Raw genomic sequence first — 22,587 nt, 5'->3', positions numbered from 1 at the left:
TATAGAGCAGGAGGAGCTGAGCAGATTATATATAAAGAGAACCTGTCACCGTGTAATCTGCAGGCAGAGTGTTATAGAGCAGGAGGAGCTGAGCAGATTATATATAAAGAGAACCTGTCACCATGTAATCTGCAGGCAGCGTGTTATAAAGCAGGAGGAGCTGAGCAGATTATATATACAGAGAACCTGTCACCATGTAATCTGCAGGCAGTGTGTTATAGAGCAGGAGGAGCTGAGCAGATTATATATAAAGAGATCCTGTCACCGTGTAATCTGCAGGCAGCGTGTTATAGAGCAGGAGGAGCTGAGCAGATTATATATAAAGAGAACCTGTCACCATGTAATCTGCAGGCAGTGTGTTATAGAGCAGGAGGAGCTGAGCAGATTATATATAAAGAGAACCTGTCACCATGTAATCTGCAGACAGTGTGTTATAGAGCAGGAGGAGCTGAGCAGATTATATATAAAGAGAACCTGTCACCATGTAATCTGCAGGCAGCGTGTTATAGAGCAGGAGGAGCTGAGCAGATTATATATAAAGAGAACCTGTCACCATGTAATCTGCAGGCAGTGTGTTATAGAGCAGGAGGAGCTGAGCAGATTATATATAAAGAGAACCTGTCACCATGTAATCTGCAGGCAGCGTGTTATAGAGCAGATGGAGCTGAGCAGATTATATATAAAGAGAACCTGTCACCATGTAATCTGCAGGCAGTGTGTTATAGAGCAGGAGGAGCTGAGCAGATTATATATAAAGAGAACCTGTCACCATGTAATCTGCAGGCAGTGTGTTATAGAGCAGGAGGAGCTGAGCAGATTATATATACAGAGAACCTGTCACCGTGTAATCTGCAGGCAGTGTGTTATAGAGCAGGAGGAGCTGAGCAGATTATATATAAAGAGAACCTGTCACCATGTAATCTGCAGGCAGTGTGTTATAGAGCAGGAGGAGCTGAGCAGATTATATATAAAGAGAACCTGTCACCATGTAATCTGCAGGCAGTGTGTTATAGAGCAGGAGGAGCTGAGCAGATTATATATACAGAGAACCTGTCACCATGTAATCTGCAGGCAGAGTGTTATAGAGCAGGAGGAGCTGAGCAGATTATATATAGAGATCCTGTCACCATGTTATCTGCAGACAGTGTGTTATAGAGCAGGAGGAGCTGAGCAGATTATATATAAAGAGAACCTGTCACCATGTAATCTGCAGGCAGCGTGTTATAGAGCAGGAGGAGCTGAGCAGATTATATATACAGAGAACCTGTCACCGTGTAATCTGCAGACAGCGTGTTATAGAGCAGGAGGAGCTGAGCAGATTATATATAAAGAGAACCTGTCACCATGTAATCTGCAGGCAGTGTGTTATAGAGCAGGAGGAGCTGAGCAGATTATATATAAAGAGAACCTGTCACCATGTAATCTGCAGGCAGTGTGTTATAGAGCAGGAGGAGCTGAGCAGATTATATATACAGAGAACCTGTCACCGTGTAATCTGCAGGCAGTGTGTTATAGAGCAGGAGGAGCTGAGCAGATTATATATAAAGAGAACCTGTCACCATGTAATCTGCAGGCAGTGTGTTATAGAGCAGGAGGAGCTGAGCAGATTATATATAAAGAGAACCTGTCACCATGTAATCTGCAGGCAGTGTGTTATAGAGCAGGAGGAGCTGAGCAGATTATATATACAGAGAACCTGTCACCATGTAATCTGCAGGCAGAGTGTTATAGAGCAGGAGGAGCTGAGCAGATTATATATAGAGATCCTGTCACCATGTTATCTGCAGACAGTGTGTTATAGAGCAGGAGGAGCTGAGCAGATTATATATAAAGAGAACCTGTCACCATGTAATCTGCAGGCAGCGTGTTATAGAGCAGGAGAAGCTGAGCAGATTATATATAAAGAGAATCTGTCACAGTGTAATCTGCAGGCAGTGTGTTATAGAGCAGGAGGAGCTGAGCAGATTATATATAAAGAGAACTTGCCACCATGTAATCTGCAGGCAGTGTGTTATAGAGCAGGAGGATCTGAGCAGATTATATATAAAGAGAACCTGTCACCATGTAATCTGCAGGCAGCGTGTTATAGAGCAGGAGGAGCTGAGCAGATTATATATACAGAGAACCTGTCACCATGTAATCTGCAGGCAGCGTGTTATAGAGCAGGAGGAGCTGAGCAGATTATATATACAGAGAACCTGTCACCATGTAATCTGCAGGCAGCGTGTTATAGAGCAGGAGGAGCTGAGCAGATTATATATAGAGAGAACCTGTCACCATGTAATCTGCAGGCAGCGTGTTATAGAGCAGGAGGAGCTGAGCAGATTATATATAAAGAGAACCTGTCACCATGTAATCTGCAGGCAGTGTGTTATAGAGCAGGAGGAGCTGAGCAGATTATATATAAAGAGAACCTGTCACCATGTAATCTGCAGGCAGTGTGTTATAGGGCAGGAGGAGCTGAGCAGATTATATATAAAGAGAACCTGTCACCGTGTAATCTGCAGGCAGCGTGTTATAGAGCAGGAGGAGCTGAGCAGATTATATATACAGAGAACCTGTCACCATGTAATCTGCAGGCAGGGTGTTATAGAGCAGGAGGAGCTGAGCAGATTATATATACAGAGAACCTGTCACCATGTAATCTGCAGGCAGCGTGTTATAGAGCAGGAGGAGCTGAGCAGATTATATATAAAGAGAACCTGTCACCATGTAATCTGCAGGCAGAGTGTTATAGAGCAGGAGGAGCTGAGCAGATTATCCTGTGCTGATCCTGAGTTACATCCTGTATTATACTCCAGAGCTGCACTCACTATTCTGCTGGTGCAGTCACTGTGTACATACATTACTTATCCTGTACTGATCCTGAGTTACATCCTGTATTATACTCCAGAGCTGCACTCACTATTCTGCTGATGCTTAATGAAAACAATACTGCACAGTGCTTAGTGGGTGTGCGTACAGAAATTAGGCAAGCAGAGAATGCTGGGAGATATTCGCTCTGACGTTTGTACAATAGTGGAGCAGCTCTGAAGTAAAGTATAAAGTATTGTAGTTACAATGTGACTTCTAAGTGTAAACCTTAACATAAATTCTTAAGGCAGAGCTTTAAGTGTCTCATTCAGCCTGGACCTTGTCTCCATAATGCAGGTGGCATCGGATAGGAATTAGCGTCCACAAGAAACAGGTGACGCTGGTTCTGGATTGTAAGAAGAAGGTGCAGAAGGCTCTTGACCGCAGCGAGCACTCCATCATTGACACTAATGGCATCGTTGTCTTTGGGACCAGAATCTTAGATGAAGAAGTCTTTGAGGTAAGCCCTTCTGACATCGCGTCTTTCCTTTCCCCTCTGATGGATTTTCCAGTTTGTTGACGATGTGCTTTAAACAAGATGATTTTGGCTGAATGAAGGACTTGAACATATCCGACTGGAGGCAAAATGTAAATTCCATCCTTGTGCTGGAAAAATGTACCAGGTCTTCCAAGGAATTGGAGAGTGTTCAGAATAGAAAGTCTGCAGCCAATGCGCTGCTGAGTACAGTGTAACAGCTGACCATCAGCCTATTCCTGAGACATTCAAAGGTATACAGCGCGGTATTATATTGAAGCTTCATAGCCTATAGAACTCCAGAGCCAACAGAGCAGTGCATGACCCCTCAGAGCCTGGGATCCAAGTCTTATGGGTCGGTGTGCATTTCACGTGGTCATGAGAGCCATACGAGATTTCACAAAGTTGTATTATGAGCTTGTTTTTCCCCAGAACAATTACAGATTGGTCATGTTTGGGTAGGTTTATTGCACCTGAATGTGTCATACAGATTACTCCGTCCATATGTTGCAGACGATCTCCTTGCCAGTCACAGCCTTCTGTCTCCTTTTTAACAGCCTCATAGAAATTGTTAAAAGGAAAGTGTTAACTGCGGCGGAGAGCATGACGAGGTCAGTGAGGGACAGAAACTGTGAGACTAACGGCTGTATCACACCGGCCGATTGTTGGGCACATCATCGCTGACAAAGGCTTGTTAGCGATGATCTGCCACCGATTACCTGATGAACGATCTGCTGCCTGCGAACAGTGATTAGATATGGGGACGAGCCATGGCATTCCCATACAGTGGAGGAGATCGCTGCATGTTATAGTAGCGGTGTCCTCTGCTGACAAGCAGGCGATTGTAGGGAAGGAACGCTTCCCTCCTAACGGTTACCTGCCTGAACGCCTGGTGTAATACGGCTCTAAGCAAAGCAGAAAGATCCCGTACCGAGCAGCAAAAATTAGTATTCTCTGACCTGTTAGAAAGGTAGATGATGTAAGCTGTTGTGAAGGTATTCCTCTTACCAGTGATTGTATTTCTTCCTTCTGATCCTCAGCTGCATAATGTGACCAGCACTGTGATCTCCAACTCAGACTGACATTGTGGCTTCCATAGGAATACATTAAGAAACTGGCTTCCTGTCCACACATAAGATGCTGTGTTATTTGGATGGTCAGAGTGCTGGTCACATGACACAGCTGAGGATCAGAAGGAGGGTTATAACTCGCAGATATTGACACTGGTAAGAAGATTTCCTTCACTACACCTTGATTCATCTACCTTTCTAACAGGTCAGAGAATATACATTTTTGTGGAAGTACTTCTTTTCCACTCAGCATCCTGTGTGTTCTGTAAGTAGCAGTCACTTTGTGAGTATGTATCTTGCACTGATCCGGAATGTGCGGTACATTCTATGTAGTGTAGTCACTGGGTTCAGTACTGTCATCTGAAGGGAAGGAAGTTTTCCTAGATTACATGAGCTCAGTGAGGGAGGCTTCTGGCTACTAACTTGATGACCGTTTCCAGTAACTAGCAGAACTATGAATGCAGCTGTGGAGCATTTTATCATATAGGCTGTAACTTCAGATTAGTTTGAAATAAAGCTCTGTTCACATTATGTTTTTAGGAATATTCCCCTTCCTCTGAATGAAGGCTGTCAGGTATGCCCCTGTATTGGCCATTAACTAATTTGAAAACATATAAACCAGTGCGTACTGGCCTGGCGTTTGCCAAAAGCACATTTACGGGGCCCTATAGATAGGTAGAGCGCACTCGCTAGCAGCTGTCCTGGCGCACACGCTGAAGTGAGAGAGATTTTGTGCAGATTAAATATCTCCATATAGTGAAAGCAGAGAAATAAAACCGCATATAACCATGCAAACTGTAGAAGTCGGTAACACCTGTGCGTTTAACAGCACTGGCAGCCATCAGGGTTTTTCTAATAGTTCTCTTTCAGATATTATCTTTCTATCACTCTGGCAGAAGTGGCCATTGCAGACCCTAAGACCTGCCGTATAGCCCCTTTTATCAGATGTCTGGCGGTTTGGCTTAGTATTTCTGCTTCCAGGGTGTTGAGCCTCCAAGTAACATTGTAAGTGAGCAGCGTGAGGTGCAGGTAACACGGAGTAACATGGCCAAGGATGATGGAAAATGTCCTCGCCTGCCAGCGCCGCTCTGAGGCCGGCAACAGCTCCTCCGTATTCCTGGTTTTCATCAAGAGGGGGAAAAAATTGACACAGCCCAAAAAATTGTTGACTTTAGACACAACATCCGTCTTACAGAACAAGCCTACAGGCGCTAATTTCCTTCCATGCATAAACCACGTTTAACCCTTTAGTCTACTTTTTTTTTTTTTTTTACAAGATTTTATTTAAAAAAAACATTAGCAATATCATGTGCAGACTGCGCCTCTTGCGATGCGGTTTCCTCATCTTCTGCGAGTTCCCTGACTTAAGAGTCTCATGTATGGGAAATGAATATGGCAATTTTACATGCCTAGGGTCTGAATCTGTGTACAGGTGGTGCCCACAGAAATGTATGGAGTCCCCGGGTACCTGTGGCCATTGTCATGGCTGGCTGCCGCAGACAATGAGCTGGGTGCCCAGTGACATCTGCCCCTTACGTAACAGCACAACTTTCCATTCATTTCTCTGGCGGAACAAAAAGAACTGGCATGATGTCCTGGACGTCACACAGCAGATAGCACTGTGCCCCCCAGAGATAGCCCTCTGTGCCCCTTACTGCATAGAGACAGCGCTGGCATCCGAGGGTCGGTTCACCACTGCATTATTCGCAGGCATCAGATCGTCGCACCATGAAGGTAAAGCGTACCTGAAACCATCTACAAGTGCCGCTACATTGCTCCAGAGTCTTTTTCACACATTTCAGGACCCTCCGTTTTTTTCCCAGAAGCTTGCACTCAGTTTCTGAGTCATTAAACACTAGAAAGACGTTTTTCGGTCTTGCTTTGTTTTTTCTTGATAGCCTGGGCGCCATGCCAGGACCCAGAGGAAAATCCTGAGACCAATGGTGACATCCCCAAGTGCACAGATGGAATTGTGACTGAATGGTTCAGACATGATTAGAAACATAAATATATTCTCCCTCTTAGTAACCGTATACGGCACAGATGACTCCCGCAGGCATGCAGGGTTTATTTGTGCTCCGTAATTTCTTCTGGTTTGGAAAATCTGAACCATAAGGCATTTCATGCTAATAACTACTACAACCTCTCCAGGGAAAGGGCGATTTACACCCCTCGGTATGACCAGCGACCCGCTATAATGGTTAGGTAGTTCTGGTGCGAACCCTGAATTCTGGGAGGCATTGATTCGGCCAGGCTGCGGATGTGATGGGGTATTATGCCAAGTTCATGTCATCATGATAGGTTCATCCTCTCTACCAATCATTTAACGTAAATGGTTTTCTCTCAGTGACAACTCCTGTTTGAAATGAAGGCGGCAATTGCCATGTAATGTATGGCTGTGCTGGTTCTGTCATTATAGAGCTCCCTCTGACACCCATATGCCCTCATTTATTACCAGAGACGGCCGTTGCAGCATCGTGTTGGCCGTTGTTCTGAGACCGTAGGGACGTGATCTGTATATTGTGACAGTGATATTTGGTTGGAGTATGACACTGTAGTTGGGCTCACAGCCGCCATGGATTTCTCTGCTATAATATCACTGTAATTCCCGTTTCTGCAGATATTAGTGTCCATTCATCTGTGGGAAACATCTGCATGGGGTCATTTAATTTTTTTCTTTTCAGTCTGATATTGGCTCTGTATTAGGGCTTGTTCACACGACCGTGTGAAGCCCGTGCTGTGGACAGCAAATTGCGGTCCGCAATGCACAGTCACCATCTGTGGGGCAGCCGCATGGGGATCGCAGACCCATTCACTTGAATGGGTCCGCGATCCGTCCGTTTAGCAAAAAGATAGATCAAATTCTATCTTTTTACGGTGCGGAGGCACGGAACGGAACCCCAGAAAGCACTCCGTAGTGTTCCATTCCGTGCTTCCGTTCCGCACCATTCCGCATCTCCGGATTTGCGGACCGATTGAAGTGAATGGGTCCACATCCGTGATGCGGAATGCACATGGAACGCAATACAACAACGGGTAGCACACGTTCGTGTGAATGAGCCCTAAGCAGCAGGAATGTGAAATAGGCTACATGCACACGAACGTTAGGGCCCCGTGCTCGTGCTGTGGACCGCAAATTGCGGTCCGCAATGCACGGGCACAGACCGTGGGGCAGCCGCATGCGGATCGCGGACCCATTCACTTGAATGGGATCCGCATCCGACGGTCCACACCGCAAAAAAGTAGTGCATGCGCTACTTTTTTGCGGTGCGGAGGCACGGCCAGAAACCCCACAAAGGCACTCCGTAGTGCTTCCGTGGGGTTCCGATCCGTGCCTCCGTTCCGCATCTCTGATTGCGGACCCATTCAAGTGTATACGGCCACGGGGGGCACACGGTCCGTGTGCATGTAGCCATAAACGAATGGTTAATGAAGCACGTGTGGCCCTCTCCTCCGCTTCAGGCATCTCCAAGGCTTGTTCAAGCTCTGCCCCTGTTCATGAGGCCTGTAAGGGAGTGGGGCATTTCATTTAATGGGCGACCTATGTTTCATGTGATAAATCTGAATTGGTTAACTATAAGTTAGATAAATGTCCGAACCCTCCGATCTGTAAAGAGGGCTCAGGTATGGTACATTTCATCAGGGGTGTCTCTTGCTTGGAGTCAGGAGACAGAGCTACTGACCAAAGTACGAATGACCACCCTCCTGTATGTATGGCCAGTGGTAGAGAGAAATCTGTCACATTATCTGGGACCCAATCACGGAGCCCAGAAATGTGCACGCCGCGTTACGGTGTGGACTCAATCACTTCAATGGGTCTGCATCTTGCGACCAAAGATAAGACATGAAGTCAATGCGTCCACAAAAATGGACACAGTCGTGTGCATGGGGCCTTACCTAGTTAGATGTAATGTATAGCCTGCTCTCCATTCACTGCAGGGTCCTTCCTCTGGGACCTATCAGATGCGTATGGCATCTCCCCCGTCTCCTGTGTACCTACATTATCTATTCATATACCAGCAGCACAATCCTTTGCAGGGTCCAGGCTGTGTTCAGACCAGCTTGATTGTAGAAGCATCAATATAGATGTCACATGTAATTACTTGTCTGCTGAATGTAGATTTAGCCCTTACACATGAGTCATTTCTGGGCAGTTTTCTAGGTTTATGGTAAGTTTAATTGCTTTCCTCCCCATGGCCTCTTTGTAGCCCTAGATCATCTCCATAAATGACCCCATGTTATCACTATTGTTGTCTCTCTGGAAACTGTTGTGACGCAGCCTGATCTCAGGCGGACAGTGTAAAGGGCTAGCTTGTGTCTTTGTCATTCCACATAATGTACTGTTTGTCCTCTGTCCTGCTTCGGACCCCGAGATATGTGCTTGACATTTTTCAGTGGAGGTTTTACAGGCTTGAATACTGAACAAGCTTTTATTGCCGTTTCCTGGCACTCGGCCAACAGATGTGCTGGATTAAGGAATGCTGAACTTATAGTTTATAATGTATAGATTGTAGCCCACCAGATCTGAGAATCCCATCCCACAGTCTATATATCACACAGGGCTGCTGCCAAAGAGCATTTCCAGACACATTCAATGTTAAAAGGCCACTGAATGTTCCAGAGTTACACGCTAAAGCATTTCAGAAAATGTTTTACTATATAATTTTATCCTGAATTTTTTCCCATCGTGCATCAGTGTAGAGCAGCTCTGACTTAAATCAACCAAGAGGAATGAGAAAGATTGCAGAACACATTATTTCTCACCCACATAAATGGCTTTCACTTCCTGAGAACATTCTGCCACAGTTACACTATACTAAGATAAGTATCCTTTCACCCCCATATACAAAAATATATAACTACTGTAATACCGCTCCTATGTACAAGAATATAACTACTATAATACTGCTCCTATGTACAAGAATATAACTACTATAATACTGCTCCTATGTACAGGAATATAACTACTATAATACTGCCTCCTATGTACAAGAATATAACTACTATAATACTGCTCCTATGTACAGGAATATAACTACTATAATACTGCTCCTATGTACAAGAATATAACTACTATAATACTGCCTCCTATGTACAAGAATATAACTACTATAATACTGCTCCTATGTACAAGAATATAACTACTATAATACTGCTCCTATGTACAAGAATATAACTACTATAATACTGCTCCTATGTACAAGAATATAACTACTATAATACTGCTCCTATGTACAGGAATATAACTACTATAATACTGCTCCTATGTACAAGAATATAACTACTATAATACTGCTCCTATGTACAGGAATATAACTACTATAATACTGCTCCTATGTACAAGAATATAACTACTATAATACTGCTCCTATGTACAAGAATATAACTACTATAATACTGCTCCTATGTACAAGAATATAACTACTATAATACTGCTCCTATGTACAAGAATATAACTACTATAATACTGCTCCTATGTACAGGAATATAACTACTATAATACTGCTCCTATGTACAAGAATATAACTACTATAATACTGCTCCTGAGTACAATAATATAACTATTATAATACTGCTCCTATGTACAAGAATATAACTACTATAATACTGCTCCTATGTACAAGAATATAACTACTATAATACCGCTCCTATGTACAGGAATATAACTACTATAATACTGCTCCTATGTACAAGAATATAACTACTATAATACTGCCTCCTATGTACAAGAATATAACTACTATAATACTGCTCCTATGTACAAGAATATAACTACTATAATACTGCCTCCTATGTACAAGAATATAACTACTATAATACCGCCTCCTATGTACAAGAATATAACTACTATAATACTGCCTCCTATGTACAAGAATATAACTACTATAATACTGCCTCCTATGTACAAGAATATAACTACTATAATACTGCTCCTATGTACAAGAATATAACTACTATAATACTGCCTCCTATGTACAAGAATATAACTGCTATAATACTGCCTCCTATGTACAAGAATATAACTACTATAATACTGCTCCTATATACAAGAATATAACTACTATAATACTGCTCCTCTGTACAAGAATATAACTACTATAATACTGCTCCTGAGTACAAGAATATAACTACTATAATACTGCTCCTATGTACAAGAATATAACTACTATAATACTGCTCCTATGTACAAGAATATAACTACTATAATACTGCTCCTATATACAAGAATATAACTACTATAATACTGCTCCTATGTACAAGAATATAACTGCTATAATACTGCCTCCTATGTACAAGAATATAACTACTATAATACTGCTCCTATGTACAAGAATATAACTACTATAATACTGCCTCCTATGTACAAGAATATAACTACTATAATGCTGCCTCCTATGTACAGGAATATAACTACTATAATACTGCTCCTATGTACAAGAATATATCTACTATAATACTGCTCCTATGTACAAGAATATAACTACTATAATGCTGCCTCCTATGTACAGGAATATAACTACTATAATACTGCTCCTATGTACAGGAATATAACTATTATAATACTGCTCCTATGGACAAGAATAGAACTACTATAATACTGCTCCTATGTACAAGAATATAACTGCTATAATACTGCTCCTATGTACAAGAATATAACTGCTATAATACTGCTCCTATGTACAAGAATATAACTACTATAATACTGCTCCTATGTACAAGAATATAACTACTATAATACTGCTCCTATGTACAGGAATATAACTACTATAATACTGCTCCTATGTACAAGAATATAACTACTATAATACTGCTCCTATGTACAAGAATATAACTACTATAATACTGCTCCTATGTACAAGAATATAACTACTATAATACTGCTCCTATGTACAAGAATATAACTACTATAATACTGCCTCCTATGTACAAGAATATAACTACTATAATACTGCCTCCTATGTACAAGAATATAACTACTATAATACTGCCTCCTATGTACAAGAATATAACTACTATAATACTGCTCCTATGTACAAGAATAGAACTACTATAATACTGCTCCTATGTACAAGAATATAACTGCTATAATACTGCCTCCTATGTACAAGAATATAACTACTATAATACTGCTCCTATATACAAGAATATAACTACTATAATACTGCTCCTCTGTACAAGAATATAACTACTATAATACTGCTCCTGAGTACAATAATATAACTATTATAATACTGCTCCTATGTACAAGAATATAACTACTATAATACTGCTCCTATGTACAAGAATATAACTACTATAATACTGCTCCTATATACAAGAATATAACTACTATAATACTGCTCCTATGTACAAGAATATAACTACTATAATACTGCTCCTATGTACAAGAATATAACTACTATAATACTGCTCCTATGTACAAGAATATAACTACTATAATACTGCTCCTATGTACAAGAATATAACTACTATAATACTGCTCCTATATACAAGAATATAACTACTATAATACTGCTCCTATGTACAAGAATATAACTGCTATAATACTGCCTCCTATGTACAAGAATATAACTACTATAATACTGCTCCTATGTACAAGAATATAACTACTATAATACTGCTCCTATGTACAAGAATATAACTACTATAATACTGCCTCCTATGTACAAGTATATAACTACTATAATGCTGCCTCCTATGTACAGGAATATAACTACTATAATACTGCTCCTATGTACAAGAATATATCTACTATAATACTGCTCCTATGTACAAGAATATAACTACTATAATGCTGCCTCCTATGTACAGGAATATAACTACTATAATACTGCTCCCATGTACAGGAATATAACTATTATAATACTGCTCCTATGTACAAGAATATAACTACTATAATACTGCTCCTATGTACAAGAATATAACTACTATAATACTGCCCCCTATGTACAAGAATATAACTACTATAATACTGCTCCTATGTACAAGAATATAACTACTATAATACTGCTCCTATGTACAAGAATATAACTACTATAATACTGCTCCTATGTACAAGAATATAATTACTATAATACTGCTCCTATGGACAAGAATAGAACTACTATAATACTGCTCCTATGTACAAGAATATAACTGCTATAATACTGCTCCTATGTACAAGAATATAACTGCTATAATACTGCTCCTATGTACAAGAATATAACTACTATAATACTGCTCCTATGTACAAGAATATAACTACTATAATACTGCTCCTATGTACAGGAATATAACTACTATAATACTGCTCCTATGTACAAGAATATAACTACTATAATACTGCTCCTATGTACAAGAATATAACTACTATAATACTGCCTCCTATGTACAAGAATATAACTACTATAATACTGCTCCTATGTACAAGAATATAACTACTATAATACTGCTCCTATGTACAAGAATATAACTACTATAATACTGCTCCTATGTACAATAATATAACTACTATAAAACTGCTCCTATGTACAAGAATATAACAACTATAATACTGCTCCTATGTACAAGAATATAACTACTATAATACTGCCTCCTATGTACAAGAATATAACTACTGTAATACTGCTCCTATGTACAAGAATATAACTACTATAATACTGCCTCCTATGTACAAGAATATAACTACTATAATACTGTTCCTATGTACAGGAATATAACTACTATAATACTGCTCCTATGTACAGGAATATAACTACTATAATACTGCTCCTATGTACAAGAATATAACTACTATAATACTGCTCCTATGTACAGGAATATAACTACTATAATACTGCCTCCTATGTACAAGAATATAACTACTATAATACTGCTCCTATGTACAAGAATATAACTACTATAATACTGCTCCTATGTACAAGAATATAACTACTATAATACTGCTCCTATATACAAGAATATAACTACTATAGTACTGCTCCTATGTACAAGAATATAACTACTATAATACTGCTCCTATGTACAAGAATATAACTACTATAATGCTGCCTCCTATGTACAAGAATATAACTACTATAATACTGCTCCTATATACAGGAATATAACTACTATAATACTGCTCCTATGTACAAGAATATAACTACTATAATACTGCCTCCTATGTACAAGAATATAACTACTATAATACTGCTCCTATGTACAAGAATATAACTACTATAATACTGCTCCTATGTACAAGAATATAACTACTATAATACTGCTCCTATGTACAAGAATATAACTACTATAATACTGCTCCTATGTACAGGAATATAACTACTATAATACTGCTCCTATGTACAGGAATATAACTACTATAATACTGCTCCTATGTACAAGAATATAACTACTATAATACTGCTCCTATGTACAGGAATATAACTACTATAATACTGCCTCCTATGTACAAGAATATAACTACTATAATACTGCTCCTATGTACAAGAATATAACTACTATAATACTGCTCCTATGTACAAGAATATAACTACTATAATACTGCTCCTATATACAAGAATATAACTACTATAATACTGCTCCTATGTACAAGAATATAACTACTATAATACTGCTCCTATGTACAGGAATATAACTACTATAATACTGCCTCCTATGTACAAGAATATAACTACTATAATACTGCTCCTATGTACAAGAATATAACTACTATAATACTGCCTCCTATGTACAAGAATATAACTACTATAATACTGCTCCTATGTACAGGAATATAACTACTATAATACTGCTCCTATGTACCAGAATATAACTACTATAATACTGCTCCTATGTACAAGAATATAACTACTATAATACTGCTCCTATGTACAAGAATATAACTACTATAATACTGCTCCTATGTACAAGAATATAACTACTATAATACTGCTCCTATGTACAAGAATATATCTACTATAATACTGCTCCTATGTACAAGAATATAACTACTATAATACTGCTCCTATGTACAAGAATATAACTACTATAATACTGCTCCTATGTACAAGAATATAACTACTATAATACTGCCTCCTATGTACAGGAATATAACTACTATAATACTGCTCCTATGTACAGGAATATAACTACTATAATACTCCTCCTATGTACAAGAATATAACTACTATAATACTGCTCCTATCTACAAGAATATAACTACTATAATACTGCTCCTATGTACAAGAATATAACTACTATAATACTGCTCCTATGTACAAGAATATAACTACTATAATACTGCCTCCTATGTACAAGAATATAACTACTATAATACTGCCCCCTATGTACCAGAATATAACTACTATAATACTGCTCCTATGTACAAGAATATAACTACTATAATACTGCTCCTATGTACAAGAATATAACTACTATAATACTGCTCCTATGTACAAGAATATAACTACTATAATACTGCTCCTATGTACAAGAATATAACTACTATAATACTGCTCCTATGTACAAGAATATAACTACTATAATACTGCTTCCTATGTACAAGAATATAACTACTATAATACTGCTCCTATGTACAAGAATATAACTACTATAATACTGCCTCCTATGTACAGGAATATAACTACTATAATACTGCTCCTATGTACAAGAATATATCTACTATAATACTGCTCCTATATACAAGAATATAACTACTATAATACTGCCTCCTATGTACAAGAATATAACTACTATAATACTGCCTCCTATGTACAAGAATATAACTACTATAATACTGCCCCTATGTACAGGAATATAACTGCTATAATACTGCCTCCTATGTACAAGAATATAACTACTATAATGCTGGATCGGCTTTTAGACATGTATACACCTTCATGGTGTGTGAGGGTGTTGTCGGTGGCAGCAGATTGTCCGGTTTCCTGAAGTCCGCTGTCTCCCCATACCCGGCTGTCTGACTCTGGACATATTCTACCCCAGTTGCTAATAAGAAGCCCATTCCTCCTCTTGTTTGTTGAATGTATAAACCTCTCCCAGGCTTCTGGCTTTCTGCTATTGTGGGGACTGAGGAGCAGCACAAGGAGGCTTCGCTCGTAGGATGAATGTCTGTGTAGAAGACAAGACACTTTGTCGGCTCATTCTCCAGTCCACAGCTAATCAGTTCATTACATTGAATCATTTTCATCAAAGCAACTTTTTACAGGATCTGATCAGAATTGTGCTTCCCGATGATCGCCCTGGTGGGTTTTATGACATTTTTGTGTCTCCGTGCAGAAAAATGTCAAAACAAGTGCAAGTATTTTAATTTGATTTGTTTTGGCCGGCTGGAATCTGGGAAGAAGCTGGGTTTTTATGCACTGCCGATGGAATCCAGACACAAAACAGAAGGGGCCAGATTTATCATTAGCTCAGGTCAGAATAATGGAGTGAAAAAGTCCCAAAAAAGTCCCAAACGCTAAAACTGCGCACAAATTTGCGACTTTTTTCTGCTCTGCACTATGCTCGCCAGTTTTCTGAAAGTGGGCGTGTTTTCTTATGTAAATGAATCTCTAGACAGATTTACTATTGGGACTATTTAAAAAAAGTCGCAAAAAAGTCCCAATTTCACTCCAGTGAGGACCATGCTTATCTTATGAGACTTTTTAATAGAACATGCGACTTTTTCATAAAAACGTGCGACTTTTTCATAAAAACGTGCGACTTTTGTAAAGCTGCTTACTGACGGATAAACTGCTACCGTCAAACCACATTTATTACAGTCTTAAAGGGCCGATCATAAATCTGACTTGGCTAAAACTGACTTTAGCCATATGTTAAAGTGGAGTGAGCCGTCAGAGTCATGATAATTCTGGCCCAAGAAGTTTTAAGACTTGGTTCACATTCATATCTAATAGTTTTCCTCAGTGAGAGGCTCTGCTGTCGCCGGTGGAATATTTCACCTTCATGTTTCATGCACATCTGGGCCAGTGTCAGTGTCTGCTCCATGATCCAGATTAGTCTTTAAACTTCAGGAATATTTAAGATCTTCTCAAGGATTTTTATACTTTACTGAGATGGTGGTCCGACACCCTGTAACCCCACCGCGTAGCACCAGCATCTGAACTACACGGCTCTATTCATCGTGGACGGAGCTGGTAACTGCTGCAATGAATGGTAACTAACTCCGTCCACTGCAAAGGTGCCTGAGCTGCCTGGTAACAGTGGGGTGTCAGACCCCTGCCACTCTCTTATTGATGGCCTATCCTGAGGATAGCCCATCACAGGAAAATTATTCAGAATCCCATTATTTTTAGGGTATAGCTGATTATCAATGATACATTTGTGTCATAGAAAATTACTCCTCCCATCCTGGGTATTACAGCCTGGCACCTATTCATCAACGCCATCTTGCCCAAATGTCCTATTTCCCTTACTCCACAGATCTTTTATGTAAGAGGAGGGCAATATGACCCTTGGATTGCTAAGAACGCCCAGTTGGAAAGGTCTTGTGGCCAGAGCTGGTGCTCCATAAAATGTGCAGGACCTTCTTCTGTGGATAACACCATGCACTGTCTAGGTTCTAGTGCATTGATTCCCCAGCTCTTCAGTGAGCGAACCCCTAAATAATTGTTCTTCTCCTAAGCACTCCAGCTCCCATCCTTTCCTCAGAGAAGTTTAGGGGCAGGTAAATCGGTGTTTTATGTCATGGTGACTGCATTGATGGCTTTGCCGTCTCTGCTGTATAAGTGACCGCTCTTGCTGATGTGTTTCGGGGAGCCCTGTTTGGGAACGTGCTGCAGTGGCTGGTGTATCTGTAACCCTGCCATGGAGTGCCCAGCGCCTGGTGGAGTCTGCACAACTCTGTGTAATAAGCCAATGTCCTTTGTAGTGAACAGATTGCAATCAATGTCAAAAGAAATCTGTTTGCTGGAATCTAGAGTGTTAATCTCAAGTGAAGTGAATGGGGCTGAGCTGCAATACCACGCACAACCTACAGAGTTCTAATCCTGGACGGCCCTTTAAATAAGAGGGCCGGGGGTATCACATTGCCACTACTGATAGCTCTGCTGATTTCTGTGCTGTGTCAGTGACTGTGATCCCACTGTCACCTTTGGTTGTGCATTGGATCGAGTCATTGGCAGGTTCCACCTTGTCCTTTATATGAAGAGATATAGGATGTGTTCTATAAGGCCCCTTTCACACAGGCGAGAATTCCGTGCGGGTGCAGTGCGCGAAGCACCGAATCCGGACCTTTTCACTCCAATGGGACTGTGCACATGAGCGGTGATTTTCACGCATCACTTGTGCGTTGCGTGAAAATCGCAGCATGCTCTATGTTGTGCTTTTTCCCCGCAACTCAGGCCTCATAGAAGTGAAAGGGGCTGCGTGAAAATCGCAAGCAAGTGCAGATGTGGTGCGATTTTCACGCATGGTTGCTAGGTGACGATCGGGATGGGGACCCGATCTTTATTTTTTTCCCTTTATAAGATGGTTATAAGGGAAAATAATATCATTTTTAATACAGAATGCTAAGTAAATTAGCGATGGAGGTGTTAAATTTTTTTTTTATAATAATAAATAAACTCACCTCATCCACTTGTTTGCGCAGCCCGGCTCATCTTCTTTCTTCTTCTTTAAAAACCTGGGAGGAAAAGGACCTTTGGTGACGTCACTGCGCTAATCACATGGTCCATCACCATGGTGATGAACCATGTGATGGACCATGTGATGAGCGCAGTGACGTCACCAAAGGTCCTTTAACTCCCAGGTCCTCAAAGAAGAAGAAAGAAGACAAGCCGGGCTGCACGAACAAGTGCATGAGGTGAGTTTAATAATTTTTTTTTATTATTTTTTTAACTCCTCCATCCCTAATTTACTTAGCATTCTGTATTAAGAATTATATTTTTTTCCCTTATAACCATCTTATAAGGGAAAATAATAAAATCTACACAACACCGATCCAAAACGCGAACTTCTGTGAAGAAGTCTGGGTTCGGGTCTGGGTACCAAACATGCCAATTTTTCTCACGTGCGTGCAAAATGCATTTAAACGCTTAGCACTCGGCCGGAAAATTTGTGCATTTTCCCGCAATGCACCCGCATTTTTTCCCGCAACGCCCGTGTGAAACAAACCTAAATAGGAATGCCAGAGAATTGCATTGCTGCCTGACAACTACTGATTGTTTGGTAGTCAGAATGTATGACACACAGTAGAATGTATTTCTTTTATTATTATTATAGGGGTTGATTTAGAAGGTTCCTTCATCTGTAAGAGCGTTAAACCAAATGTCATTCTTCATCAATTTGCTTTGCATTTGTATAAGAATTGTTGCTCCCTGTTATCAGCCATTTCAGGGGAGAGGATGACTGTAGGACAGGAGAATACAGTCTATTGCTCCCTGTTATCAGACATTTCAGGGGAGAGGATGACTGTAGGACAGGAGAATACAGTCTATTGCTCCCTGTTATCAGTCATTTCAGGGGAGAGGATGACTGTAGGACAGGAGAATACAGTCTATTGTTCCCTGTTATCAGCCATTTCAGGGGAGAGGATGACTGTAGGACAGGAGAATACAGTCTATTGCTCCCTGTTATCAGCCATTTCAGGGGAGAGGATGACTGTAGGACAGGAGAATACAGTCTATTGCCCCCTGTTATCAGCCATTTCAGGGGAGAGGATGACTGTAGGACAGGAGAATACAGTCTATTGCCCCCTGTTATCAGCCATTTCAGGGGAGAGGATGACTGTAGGACAGGAGAATACAGTCTATTGCTCCCTGTTATCAGTCATTTCAGGGGAGAGGATGACTGTAGGACAGGAGAATACAGTCTATTGCCCCCTGTTATCAGCCATTTCAGGGGAGAGGATGACTGTAGGACAGGAGAATACAGTCTATTGCCCCCTGTTATCAGCCATTTCAGGGGAGAGGATGACTGTAGGACAGGAGAATACAATCTATTGCCCCCTGTTATCAGCCATTTCAGAGGAGAGGATGACTGTAGGACAGGAGAATACAGTCTATTGCCCCCTGTTATCAGCCATTTCAGGGGAGAGGATGACTGTAGGACAGGAGAATACAGTCTATTGCCTCCTGTTATCAGCCATTTCAGGGGAGAGGATGACTGTAGGACAGGAGAATACAATCTATTGCTCCGTGTTATCAGCCATTTCAGGGGAGAGGATGACTGTAGGACAGGAGAATACAGTCTATTGTCCCCTGTTATCAGCCATTTCAGGGGAGAGGATGACTGTAGGACAGGAGAATACAGTCTATTGCTCCCTGTTATCAGCCATTTCAGGGGAGAGGATGACTGTAGGACAGGAGAATACAGTCTATTGCCCCCTGTTATCAGCCATTTCAGGGGAGAGGATGACTGTAGGACAGAAGAATACAGTATATTGCCCCCTGTTATCAGCCATTTCAGGGGAGAGGATGACTGTAGGACAGGAGAATACAATCTATTGCCCCCTGTTATCAGCCATTTCAGGGGAGAGGATGACTGTAGGACAGGAGAATACAGTCTATTGCCCCCTGTTATCAGCCATTTCAGTGGAGAGGATGACTGTAGGACAGGAGAATACAGTCTATTGCCCCCTGTTATCAGCCATTTCAGTGGAGAGGATGACTGTAGGACAGGAGAATACAGTCTATTGCCCCCTGTTATCAGCCATTTCAGGGGAGAGGATGACTGTAGGACAGGAGAATACAGTCTATTGTCCCCTGTTATCAGCCATTTCAGGGGAGAGGATGACTGTAGGACAGGAGAATACAGTCTATTGCCCCCTGTTATCAGCCATTTCAGGGGAGAGGATAACTGTAGGACAGGAGAATACAGTCTATTGCCCCCTGTTATCAGCCATTTCAGGGGAGAGGATGACTGTAGGACAGGAGAATACAGTCTATTGCTCCCTGTTATCAGCCATTTCAGGGGAGAGGATGACTGTAGGACAGGAGAATACAGTCTATTGCCCCCTGTTATCAGCCATTTCAGGGGGGGAGAGGATGACTGTAGGACAGGAGAATACAGTCTATTGCCCACTGTTATCAGCCATTTCAGAGGAGAGGATGACTGTAGGACAGGAGAATACAGTCTATTGCCCCCTGTTATCAGCCATTTCAGGGGGGAGGATGACTGTAGGACAGGAGAATACAGTCTATTGCCCCCTGTTATCAGCCATGTCAGGGGAGAGGATGACTGTAGGACAGGAGAATACAATCTATTGCCCCCTGTTATCAGCCATGTCAGGGGAGAGGATGACTGTAGGACAGGAGAATACAGTCTATTGCTCCCTGTTATCAGCCATTTCAGGGGAGAGGATGACTGTAGGACAGGAGAATACAATCTATTGCCCCCTGTTATCAGCCATTTCAGTGGAGAGGATGACTGTAGGACAGGAGAATACAGTCTATTGCCCCCTGTTATCAGCCATTTCAGTGGAGAGGATGACTGTAGGACAGGAGAATACAGTCTATTGCCCCCTGTTATCAGCCATTTCAGGGGAGAGGATGACTGTAGGACAGGAGAATACAGTCTATTGCTCCCTGTTATCAGCCATTTCAGGGGAGAGGATGACTGTAGGACAGGAGAATACAGTCTATTGCCCCCTGTTATCAGCCATTTCAGGGGAGAGGATGACTGTAGGACAGGAGAATACAGTCTATTGCCCCCTGTTATCAGCCATTTCAGAGGAGAGGATGACTGTAGGACAGGAGAATACAATCTATTGCCCCCTGTTATCAGCCATTTCAGAGGAGATGATGACTGTAGGACAGGAGAATCCAATCTATTGCCTCCTGTTATCAGCCATTTCAGGGGAGAGGATGACTGTAGGACAGGAGAATACAGTCTATTGCTCCCTGTTATCAGCCATTTCAGGGGAGAGGATGACTGTAGGACAGGAGAATACAATCTATTGCCCCCTGTTATCAGCCATTTCAGTGGAGAGGATGACTGTAGGACAGGAGAATACAGTCTATTGCCCCCTGTTATCAGCCATTTCAGGGGAGAGGATGACTGTAGGACAGGAGAATACAGTCTATTGCCCCCTGTTATCAGCCATTTCAGTGGAGAGGATGACTGTAGGACAGGAGAATACAGTCTATTGCCACCTGTTATCAACCATTTCAGGGGAGAGGATGACTGTAGGACAGGAGAATACAGTCTATTGCTCCCTGTTATCAGCCATTTCAGAGGAGAGGATGACTGTAGGACAGGAGAATACAGTCTATTGCCCCCTGTTATCAGCCATTTCAGGGGAGAGGATTACTGTAGGACAGGAGAATACAGTCTATTGCCCCCTGTTATCAGCCATTTCAGGGGAGAGGATGACTGTAGGACAGGAGAATACAGTCTATTGCTCCCTGTTATCAGCCATTTCAGAGGAGAGGATGACTGTAGGACAGGAGAATACAGTCTATTGCCCCCTGTTATCAGCCATTTCAGGGGAGAGGATGACTGTAGGACAGGAGAATACAGTCTATTGCCCCCTGTTATCAGCCATTACAGGGGAGAGGATGACTGTAGGACAGGAGAATACAATCTATTGCTCCCTGTTATCAGCCATTTCAGGGGAGAGGATGACTGTAGGACAGGAGAATACAATCTATTGCCCCCTGTTATCAGCCATTTCAGGGGAGAGGATGACTGTAGGACAGGAGAATACAGTCTATTGCCCCCTGTTATCAGCCATTTCAGGGGAGAGGATGACTGTAGGACAGGAGAATACAGTCTATTGCCCCCTGTTATCAGCCATTTCAGGGGAGAGGATGACTGTAGGACAGGAGAATACAATCTATTGCTCCCTGTTATCAGCCATTTCAGGGGAGATGATGACTGTAGGACAGGAGAATACAGTCTATTGCTCCCTGTTATCAGCCATTTCAGGGGAGAGGATGACTGTAGGACAGGAGAATACAGTCTATTGCCCCCTGTTATCAGCCATTTCAGGGGAGAGGATGACTGTAGGACAGGAGAATACAGTCTATTGCCCCCTGTTATCAGCCATTTCAGAGGAGAGGATGACTGTAGGACAGGAGAATACAATCTATTGCCCCCTGTTATCAGCCATTTCAGGGGAGAGGATGACTGTAGGACAGGAGAATACAGTCTATTGCCCCCTGTTATCAGCCATTTCAGGGGAGAGGATGACTGTAGGACAGGAGAATACAGTCTATTGCTCCCTGTTATCAGCCATTTCAGGGGAGAGGATGACTGTAGGACAGGAGAATA

At 41.5% G+C, this 22,587-nt stretch overlaps 1 protein-coding gene across 2 annotated transcripts in view; it reads left to right on the top strand.

Annotated features, from left to right (window-relative positions):
• Positions 1-22,587, top strand: part of COL5A1 (collagen type V alpha 1 chain) — a 157,052-nt gene that overhangs the window by 51,546 nt on the left and 82,919 nt on the right. For both annotated transcript variants that reach the window (XM_040406465.1, XM_040406464.1), the window contains exon 4: positions 3,151-3,313. In XM_040406465.1, the coding sequence (XP_040262399.1) occupies positions 3,151-3,313 (163 nt within the window). The remainder of the gene's footprint in view (positions 1-3,150; positions 3,314-22,587) is intronic.

This window comes from Bufo bufo, chromosome 8 (assembly GCF_905171765.1).
Source record: "Bufo bufo chromosome 8, aBufBuf1.1, whole genome shotgun sequence".
Lineage (NCBI taxonomy): Eukaryota > Metazoa > Chordata > Amphibia > Anura > Bufonidae > Bufo > Bufo bufo.
The sequence above is the reverse complement of the archived record's forward strand: the minus strand, read 5'-3'. Positions and strand labels throughout refer to the sequence as shown.